This window comes from Scomber scombrus, chromosome 22 (genome assembly GCF_963691925.1).
Source record: "Scomber scombrus chromosome 22, fScoSco1.1, whole genome shotgun sequence".
NCBI classification, from domain to species: domain Eukaryota; kingdom Metazoa; phylum Chordata; class Actinopteri; order Scombriformes; family Scombridae; genus Scomber; species Scomber scombrus.
The window spans coordinates 23,494,658-23,504,657 of record NC_084991.1 but is presented as its reverse complement, the minus strand read 5'-3'; the positions used below and the strand labels follow the sequence as shown (position 1 = coordinate 23,504,657).

The following is a 10,000-nucleotide window of genomic DNA, read 5'->3' as shown; positions in this document are numbered from 1 at the left end:
AAGGAAGGAAGGAAGGAAGAAAGGGGGATTGAGGAAGGAAAGAAGGAAGGTAGGAGGGAGGGAGAAAGGAAAAGAGGAAGGGAGGCAGGAAGGACAGAAGAAATGGGGAGGGAAGAAAGAGAGAGGAAGGAAGGAAGGAAAGCGAGAAGGAGGGAGGAAAGAAGGACAGGAGAGAGGGAAGGAAGGAAGGAAGGAAAGAGAGAAGGAGGGAGGAAAGAAGGACAGGAGAGAGGGAAGGAAGGAAGGAAGGAAGGAAAGAGAGAAGGAGGGAGGAAAGAAGGAACAGTCTGCAGGTAATGAACCTCGCTGACTCAGCATCTCATAAACTATAAACTATAAACTATTCTAGGAGCGGTCGAGTTAATCAGGATCCAATCAGCTCCGGATCCAAACAGTCCCGTTACCGCCGGCAACGACGACGACGGCCGGCCGTACCGCTCCGGAAAAAAATTAACTTCTCAATTATTCAACGAACCACGAAAAAACTGTGGTGAGACCTCAGTTTGTTTGAAATGAACGGAGGTAAATAAATAAAGCTGATTGCGCGGTTTAAACACGACCTCATCAAAGCTGTGAGGAGGTTTAAACACGCAGAGACGCTGAGATTCATCTGTTAAAGATCTGAAACATTAAATATAGAAAGATGAGAGAATTCATCATTTAAATCTTTACTGTGAAAATGCTTTAAACTACATTTATACGTCATTTAGATTATAATGTTATAAAGATGTTAATGTGATGATGTCACTCAGTGTCCTAATGGTGTAACCGGTAATATTTCATATAAATCTGATTATATACAAGAAAATAAATGTGAACTTAAAGGTAATCAACTTTTATCAATGCAACACTGTGTTTTTAACAAATTTAACGTCATTTGTCACAAAATATTTAGAATTAAATGTTTGTTTTTATGAAACTTTCTGCTTTATGTGACAAAATGCTTTAAAATATAAATGTAGAAATACTCCTAAAATGTTTCTTTTAGGACACTGCAGGCTAGACATGAACTGGATGAACTGGTGAGGACATGAATTGGTGAGTGAGAACACGAACTGGTGAGGACATGAACACTGACCCTCTCTCTGGGTTGACGACGATGGCTCTGGGTTTGTCGTGTTCTCCTCGGAGGACGACTCCGACCCGGCTTCCGTCGGTTCTGGTGACGTTGATGACGTTGGTCACCTCGCTGGTCCAGTAGATGAAGCGGCTGAAGATGTCGATGCTCAGATCGTAGAGCTGCAGACCCTGACTGGGACCCAGAGAGCTCGCCACCACCGTCATGCTCTGTGAGGAGAGAAGAAGAAGAAGAACCACAGACTGAATATAAGAAATGGACGTAACATCCGTGACGTCACCCATTGGTTTGTGGACTGCTGCTCGGAGGCCAATAGTATCGGATCTGAGCAGCGCCATCTTGAAAATTTCAGGTGCATGCTGGGAAAAATAAAAACAGGGATTCTACTTATATGGGCATCAGGAGGAGCATGAGGCGCCCTCCTGAACCTGTGAACCAATCAACCTGTCAACAACTTTATTCTCTACATGTGGCTTTAACCTTCGTTTCGTCCTCCCGTCTGTTCTGACTGTTCCTTCCTTCCTCCCTTCCTCTTTTCCTCTGTCCTTCTTTCCTTCCTTACTCCTTTCCTCTTTTCCTTCCTTCCTCCTTTCCTTTCTCCCTCCCTCCCTCCTTCCTTCTTTCCTTTCTCCCTCCCTCCCTCCTTCCTTCTTTCCTTTCCTCCATCCCCCTTTCTTCCTTCCTTCCTTCTTTCCTCCCTCCCTCCATCCTTCTTTCCTTTCCTTCCTTCTTCCTCCCTTGACTGGAGGACAACAGGAGGGTAAATACTCCGTGGTACTAGAGAGTTATCGAGTGATATTACAAACTAAACTAGCAGCCCTGGTTCCTCGGACCCACCTGGTTCCCGTCCTCCCTTCCTTCCTCTTTTCCTTTCTCCCTCCCTCCTTCCTTCCTCCCTCCCTCCCTCCTTTCCTCCCATTTTGCTTCCTCCCTTCCTTTCCTCCCTTCCTTCCTTCTTCCCTCCCTTCCTTCCTCCCTCCTATCCATCCTTCCTTCATCCTCCCTTCCATCCTCCCTCCCTCCTTCGTTCTTTCCTTTCCTCCCTTCCTCCCTCCCTCCTTCCTTCCTCCCTTGCTTCCTTCCATCCTCCCTTCCTCCCTCCTTCCTTCTACCTTTCCTCCCTTCCTTCCTCCTTCCTTCCTTCTTCCTTCCTCCCTCCTGCCCTCCCTCCCTCTGTGGTACTGGAGAGTTATCGAGTGATATTACACACTAAACTAAACTAATATCTCTGGTTCTGTGGACTCACCTGGTTCCCATCCTCCCTCCCTCCTTTCCTCCCTCCTTTCCTTCCTCCTTCCCTTCCTCCTTCCCTTCCTCCTTTCCTTCCTCCCTCCATGATATTACACCCTAACCCTAACCCTAAACTAATATCTCTAGTTCTGTTGACTCACCTGGTTCCCGTCCTCCTGGGCTCTGCGGATGACGTTCTGCTTGGAGTCGATCCAGTACAGCTGCTTGTCGTACGGGTCGTAGTCGATGGCGCGGACGTTCCTCAGGCTGTGTATCGGCAGGATGATGTCGGGACTCTGCTGCTCGTCCATCACCATGCGGTTGATCGCCGTCTTCTGGCTGAACAGCAGGAAGGAAGTCGGAGCTGAGGACAGACGGACGGAGGTTAAAATGAGGCGCTTGGAACGTTTCATCCCTGGACTGCTAGTCTCAGTGACCTATAGTAACCCCTGGACTGCTAGTTTTAGTCTCAGTGACCTATAGTAACCCCTGGACTGCTAGTTTTAGTCTCAGTGACCTATAGTAACCCCTGGACTGCTAGTTTTAGTCTCAGTGACCTATAGTAACCCCTGGACTGCTAGTCTCAGTAACCTATAGTAACCCCTGGACTGCTAGTCTCAGTGACCTATAGTAACCCCTGGACTGCTAGTCTCAGTGACCTATAGTAACCCCTGGACTGCTAGTCTCAGTGACCTATAGTAACCCCTGGACTGCTAGTCTCAGTGACCTATAGTAACCCCTGGACTGCTAGTCTCAGTGACCTATAGTAACCCCTGGACTGCTAGTCTCAGTGACCTATAGTAACCCCTGGACTGCTAGTTTTAGTCTCAGTGACCTATAGTAACCCCTGGACTGCTAGTCTCAGTGACCTATAGTAACCCTGGACTGCTAGTCTCAGTGACCTATAGTAACCCCTGGACTGCTAGTCTCAGTGACCTATAGTAACCCCTGGACTGCTAGTTTTAGTCTCAGTGACCTATAGTAACCCCTGGGACTGCTAGTTTTAGTCTCAGTGACCTATAGTAACCCCTGGACTGCTAGTTTTAGTCTCAGTGACCTATAGTAACCCCTGGACTGCTAGCCTCAGTGACCTATAGTAACCCCTGGACTGCTAGTCTCAGTGACCTATAGTAACCCCTGGACTGCTAGTTTTAGTGACCTATAGTAACCCCTGGACTGCTAGTTTTAGTCTCAGTGACCTATAGTAACCCCTGGACTGTTAGTTTTAGTCTCAGTGACCTATAGTAACCCCTGGACTGTTAGTTTTAGTCTCAGTGACCTATAGTAACCCCTGGACTGCTAGTTTTAGTCTCAGTGACCTATAGTAACCCCTGGACTGCTAGTTTTAGTCTCAGTGACCTATAGTAACCCCTGGACTGTTAGTTTTAGTCTCAGTGACCTATAGTAACCCCTGGACTGCTAGTTTTAGTCTCAGTGACCTATAGTAACCCCTGGACTGCTAGTTTTAGTGTCAGTGACCTATAGTAACCCCTGGACTGCTAGTCTCAGTGACCTATAGTAACCCCTGGACTGCTAGTTTTAGTCTCAGTGACCTATAGTAACCCCTGGACTGCTAGTTTTAGTCTCAGTGACCTATAGTAACCCCTGGACTGCTAGTTTTAGTCTCAGTGACCTATAGTAACCCCTGGACTACTAGTCTCAGTGACCTATAGTAACCCCTGGACTGCTAGTTTTAGTCTCAGTGACCTATAGTAACCCCTGGACTGCTAGTTTTAGTCTCAGTGACCTATAGTAACCCCTGGACTGCTAGTTTTAGTCTCAGTGACCTATAGTAACCCCTGGACTGCTAGTTTTAGTCTCAGTGACCTATAGTAACCCCTGGACTACTAGTCTCAGTGACCTATAGTAACCCCTGGACTGCTAGTTTTAGTCTCAGTGACCTATAGTAACCCCATGTCTCACCGCTGCAGGTCTTGTTGTCGTAGTTGAGGGAGAAGTGAGCCGGGCAGCCGCACACGAAGCTGCTGACGGGCACGGCGAGGCAGAGGTGCGAGCAGTGTCCGTTGGTGGAGGCGCAGGCGTTCCAGCCGCCCTGCCGAGACGAGTGAAACACCAGGATGTCCATGACGTAGTCCAGATGGCCCTGGATCACCGTGCGGTTCTGTCCGCTGGTCTTGTTGGCCCGTTCGATGCTGCGCTGGCTCCAGTCCGTCCAGTAGATGTAGTCCTGGTACTGAGTCAGGCCGAAGGGGTGAGGGAGGTCGTCTGCTATCACCTCGCGGTCCTGACCTGGAAACACACACACACACAGGAAGTGAGAGGATTTTCATAATAAAATAAGATCAATCTGAAACAAAGGAAGTTAAAAAAACAGACTTCATTTAGTTTATCAGATATTTTCTTGGTAAAAGAAGTTTCAGTTCCAATGAAATCATTTTTCCAAGTTATCACACTGATGCATTCAATGTGCTTCTCTCTCTCCTCTCCTTCCTCTCTCTCTCTCCTCTCCTTCCTCGCTCCTCTCCTTCCTCTCTCTCTCTCCTTCCTCTCTCCGTCCTCTCTCTCTCTCCTTCCTCTCTCCTCTCCTTCCTCTCTCTCTCTCTCTCTCCTCTCCTTCATCTCTCCTCTCCTCCTCTTCCTCTCTCTCCTCTCCTCCTCTTCCTCTCTCTCCTCTTCATCTCTCTCCTCTCCTTCCTCTCTCCTCTCCTTCCTCTCTCTCTCTCCTCTCCTTCCTCTCTCTCTCCTCTCCTTCCTCTCTCCTCTCCTTCCTCTCTCTCTCTCTCCTCTCCTTCATCTCTCTCTCTCTCCTCCTCTTCATCTCTTTCCTCTCTCTCCTCCATCTCTCCTCTCCTTCCTCTCTCTCCTTCCTCTCTATCTCTCTCTCCTCTCCTTCCTCTCTCTCTCTCCTTCCTCTCTCCTCTCCTTCTTCTCTCTCTCTCTCCTCTCCTTCTTCTCTCTCTCTCTCTCTCCTTCCTCTCTCTCTCTCCTCTCCTTCATCTCTCTCTCCTCCTCTTCATCTCTTTCCTCTCTCTCCTCCATCTCTCCTCTCCTTCCTCTCTCTCCTTCCTCTCTATCTCTCTCTCCTTCCTCTCTCCTCTCCTTCTTCTCTCTCTCTCTCTCTCTCTCTCTCCTTCCTCTCTCCGTCCTCTCTCCTCTCCTTCTTCTCTCTCTCCTCTCCTTCCTCTCTCCGTCCTCTCTCTCTCTCTCTCTCTCTCCTCTCCTTCCTCTCTCCTCTCCTTCCTCTCTCTCTCTCCGTCCTCTCTCTCTCCTTCCTCTCTCCTCTCCTTCCTCTCTCTCTCTCTCCTCTCCTTCCTCTCCTTCCTCTCTCTCCTCTCCTTCCTCTCTCCTCTCTACTCCAACCGGTCGAGGCAGATGTTCTCGAGCTTCCAGCGTCTTCAACATATAAAACTGTTCTAATATTGTATTATATATTCCGGCTTGTGAACATTAAATCAGAACTTTGTCTGGATGTATTTCCTTGTGAAGTCTGTCAGCAGCTCACATCATCACCAGGAGTTAAATGAATGATATTCATGTTATTCCTTTTAAAAGAAAACATTAACTGTGCCTTTAAATATTCATAAATTAAGACACAAATAACCCAGAGAAACATTTTACAGTAAATAAACTCCTCTGTTTGGATTGTTTGTGTATTTTCTGCATGAAATTGTATATTTATTGTACATGTTTGAATCCATTGTGTTCTCATTTCCATATGTTTGATCCTCTCACAGCGTTTCTTATTTCATGTGATTATCATTTTGTTTTTGCTTCTCAATAATGTATAAACACACCCGATGTTCCACTCGCATAAATCTGATTAAATAAATATCAATCAGTTCGAAGAGTTTGACGAGTTTAAACGACAGGTGTCAAACTTCAGAGCAGAAAGCACAGTTAAGGTGGACTGGCCTTTAAGGTGGACTTATGTATTCTCACTGTAGAGAAACGTCTGACTGCTGAGTTTAAATTAAGTTTTCTTTTCTTTTTTTAGGACAAATGGAATACAATTGTTCTACATATTACATTTACTCTGGGTTACCATGGAGACCAGGAACCTGACTGCTGTCTTTCTTTCTTTCTTTGTCTCTATTTTCTCCTCTTCCTCCTTTCTTTCTCTCTTTTCTTTCTTTCTGTCTTTCTGTCTCTTCTTTCTTTCTTCCTTTCTCTTCTTCCTCCTTTCTTTCTTCCTTTCTTTCCTCCTCTAACTTCTTGTTCTTTCCTTCTTTCTTTCTCTTCTTTCTTTCTTCCTTTCTCCTCTTCCTCCTTTCTTTCTGTCTTTCTTTCTTCCTCTCTCCTACTACTTCTTGTTCTTTCTCTTCTTTCTTCCCTTCTCTTTTATCTTTCTTTCTCTCTAGGAGGATAAAATATGTAATATCTATCGTTCTTTTGTGGTTACACCATTTGACATTTTCAGGAGCATTCAGTCTTACTTTTGGTAAAAAATGGTGCAAATGTCATTTCAAATGATATAAAACCAACAAAAATACTAAATGTACATTTTAACAAACCTGATGCTGCTTTTAAAACTAGTTTAACTGATTTATGAATTCATCATCTTACCAACACTTATTATCACTGACCAATATATGAACTACAATAAACCGTAGCTATGGTGACAGGCCTAAGTGGTTACTGTACGGTCGTCATGGTTACCGAGCATGTTGGAGGACTCGATGAGCGTGGTGTCCAGGTCGGTCCAGTACAGGCGGCGCTCGGCGTAGTCGATGGTGAGTCCGTTGGCTCGGCCCACGTCGGCCACCAGAGTGATGCGACCCGTCCCGTCCATCGCAGCGCGGTCGATCTTCGGCTTCCCACCCCATTCGGTCCAATACATGTAGCTGTAGGAGGAGGAAGAGGAAGAAGAGGAGGAAGAGGAGGAAGAGGAGGAGGAAGAGGAAGAGGAAGAGGAGGAGGAAGAGGAGGAGGAAGAGGAGGAAGAGGGTTAACCCTTTAAAGAACACAAACTCAAACCTAGATCCACTTCAGTGTCAGCATTATTTCATCCTTTACAGCTTCTACTAATCAAAGCTTTCCTCCTGATTGTCTCCATTTTTTATCCTTCCTGTCGTCCTCCCGGGTCAAATTGACCCCGTCTGTTTTGACTGTTCCTTCTTTCCTCCCTTCCTTCCTTTCCTTTCTCTGTCCTTCTTTTCTCCCTTCCTCTTTTCTTTTCTCCCTCCCTCCCTCCTTCCTTCCTTCCTTCTTTCCTCCATCCTTCATTCCTTCCTATCCTTTCCTCCCTTCCTTCCTTCCGTCCTCCCTCCCTCCTTTTTTCCTCCATCCTTCATTCCTTCCTCCCTTCCTTCCACCCTCCTTTCCGTCCTTCTTTCCTCCATCCTTCATTCCTTCCTCCCTCCTGTCCTTCCTTTCTCCTTCCTTCCTTCCTTCTTCCCTCCTTCCTTCCTCCCTCCTTTCCTTCCTTCTTCCTCCCTTCCTTCTTCCTCCTTTCCTTCCTCCTCCCTTCTTCCTTCCTTTCCTTCCTTCTTCCTTCCTCCTCCCTTTTTCCCCTCCTTTCCTTCCTTATTCCTCCCTTCCTTCCTTGACTCGAGGACAACAGGAGGGTCAAAACTACTTCATAACTTGTTAAACTATAGTAATCCTGGTTCTCACCCTTCAGCAGGATCCAGAGCCAGAGCTCGAGGACTGTCCAGATCCTTCCAGACCAGGACCTGCCGGTGCTGCCCGTCCAGCTTGGCCACCTCGATGCGGTTGGTGCCGGTGTCGGCCCAGTACAGGTTCTTCCCCAGCCAGTCCACCGCCATTCCCTCCGGATAGTCCAGCCCGAACTCCACCACGTGCTCCAGAGCGCTGCCGTTCATGAAGGCCCGGCTGATGGTCTGCAGGCGGAGACCAAGACATCATGAAGGAGTTAATATATATACTGACTGGTTCAGGTCCAGAATACATGAATGACATGTTAGTAGAATATAAACCCAGTAGAGATCTGAGATCTACTGGTAGTGGTGGTGGAGCCCAGAGTTCAGACTAAACATGGTGAAGCAGCTTTTACACAACTGGAACAAACTACCAGCAGAACTGAAATCATTTTTAACCCTCATGTTTTCCTCGAGTCAAGGAAGGAAGGGAGGAAGAAGGAAAGAAGGAAGGGAGGGAGGGAAGAGGGAAGAAGGAAGGGAGGGAGGGAGGAAGGAAGGGAGGAAGGAAAGAAGGAAGGTAGGGGGGAGGAAAGAAAGAAGGGAGAAATGAAAGGAAGGAAGGAAGGAAGGAACAAAGAAGGAAGGGAGGAAGGAAAGGAAGGAAGGAAAGAAGCCCAAGGGATAATTTTAACCCAAACCTCGATTCTTTCCCGAACTCTAACCAACAGACCAGAACCAGAGCGCTGTCACGTCATAAAACATCTTTAGTTTTTAACGGCATATTAAAGTTAAGCTCCTATTGGTTGCTGAAAACACTTGTGTGGTTCTGGGAGTGATTGGAAATGGATGTTTAATTGATTAATTGAAGATAATAATGAAGCGGCAGCTCACCTTCAGAGTGATGTCGGTCCAGTAGATCCGGTTGTCGGTGACGTCGAAGTCGAGCGCCGAGGCCTCCTTGACGCCGGTGAGTGGGATGGCCACGTTGTTGTTGTTGGTCTCCAGGGAGATGCGGCGGATGTCGGTGTGGCGGGAAAACAGCAGGAAGGCTTCGGGCACGATGCAGGTCCGCATGTCGGCGATGAGCTCCAGCCCGATGGGACAGCCGCACTGGACTCCCAGAGGCTTGTAGAGGCAGAGGTGACTGCAGCCGCCGTTGTTCTCCGCACACGGGTTGGTACCTGAGGAACCGGAACAGAACCTGTTAGTACCTGAGGAACCGGAACAGAACCTGTTAGTACCTGAGGAACCGGGACAGAACCGGGACAGAGCAGGTTAGTACCCGAGGAACCGGGACAGAACAGGTTAGAACCCGAGGACCGGGACAGAACGGGTTAGTACCTGAGGAACCGGGACAGAACGGGTTAGAACCCGAGGAACCGGGACAGAACGGATTAGTACCCGAGGAACCGGGACAGTTTAAAACCAATACCTCTAAAACAGCAGTTAAAGACATTTGGATTTAAATATGACATCTTGAGGCTAATCTTCTGTCAGGTTAATTCAGGTTCACTAAGCATGAGTTGCCGTGGTAACTGAGCTTGAACGATGCTGAGCTTGCTCTGTGGAGCTGCTGCCAGACTAACGAAGTAAGCCTGATTTATTTGGTAATCCTGGTTTATGGAACAAGTCCAGGCGGGGAGTTCTGGTCCTCTGAAATGAGGCCAACGCGGAAGTAACTTAAAACTGCATTCTATCAAAAGGCCACCAGGGGGCGACCGTTTTGGTGTCAAAAGGACTTCCGTCTCTATACAAGTCAATGGAGAATTCACCAACTTCTCACTTGATTTCTAACCTCAGTAAACGTTTTCAAAATGTGTTTATGGTCTCAATCGCTAGTTTAAAGCCTTCTTCAATGCAGTATGATGTTCATTTGGGACATTTTGGCCTCCCTGATTTTATATGTGACGATAAAGCAGGGTATGCATTAGGGCGTGGCTACGTGGTGATTGACAGGTTGATTGGTTCACAGGTTCAGGAGGGCGCCTCATGCTCCTCCTGATGCCCATATAAGTAGAATCCATGTTTTTATTTTTCCCAGCATGCACCTGAAATGTTCAAGATGGCGCTGCTCAGATCCGATACTATTGGCCTCCGGGTGGCAGTCCACAAACCAATGGGTGACGTCACG

At 47.4% G+C, this 10,000-nt stretch overlaps 1 protein-coding gene across 1 annotated transcript in view; it reads right to left on the bottom strand.

Annotated features, from left to right (window-relative positions):
* The window catches only part of lrp6 (low density lipoprotein receptor-related protein 6), a gene marked incomplete at its 3' end in the record, with an annotated part of 40,794 nt that overhangs the window by 3,336 nt on the left and 27,458 nt on the right, over positions 1-10,000 (bottom strand). Inside the window, 6 exon segments of the mRNA XM_062443506.1 lie at positions 1,075-1,287; positions 2,470-2,672; positions 4,232-4,558; positions 6,926-7,110; positions 7,883-8,109; positions 8,761-9,050. Coding sequence (XP_062299490.1) covers positions 1,075-1,287; positions 2,470-2,672; positions 4,232-4,558; positions 6,926-7,110; positions 7,883-8,109; positions 8,761-9,050 — 1,445 coding nt within the window.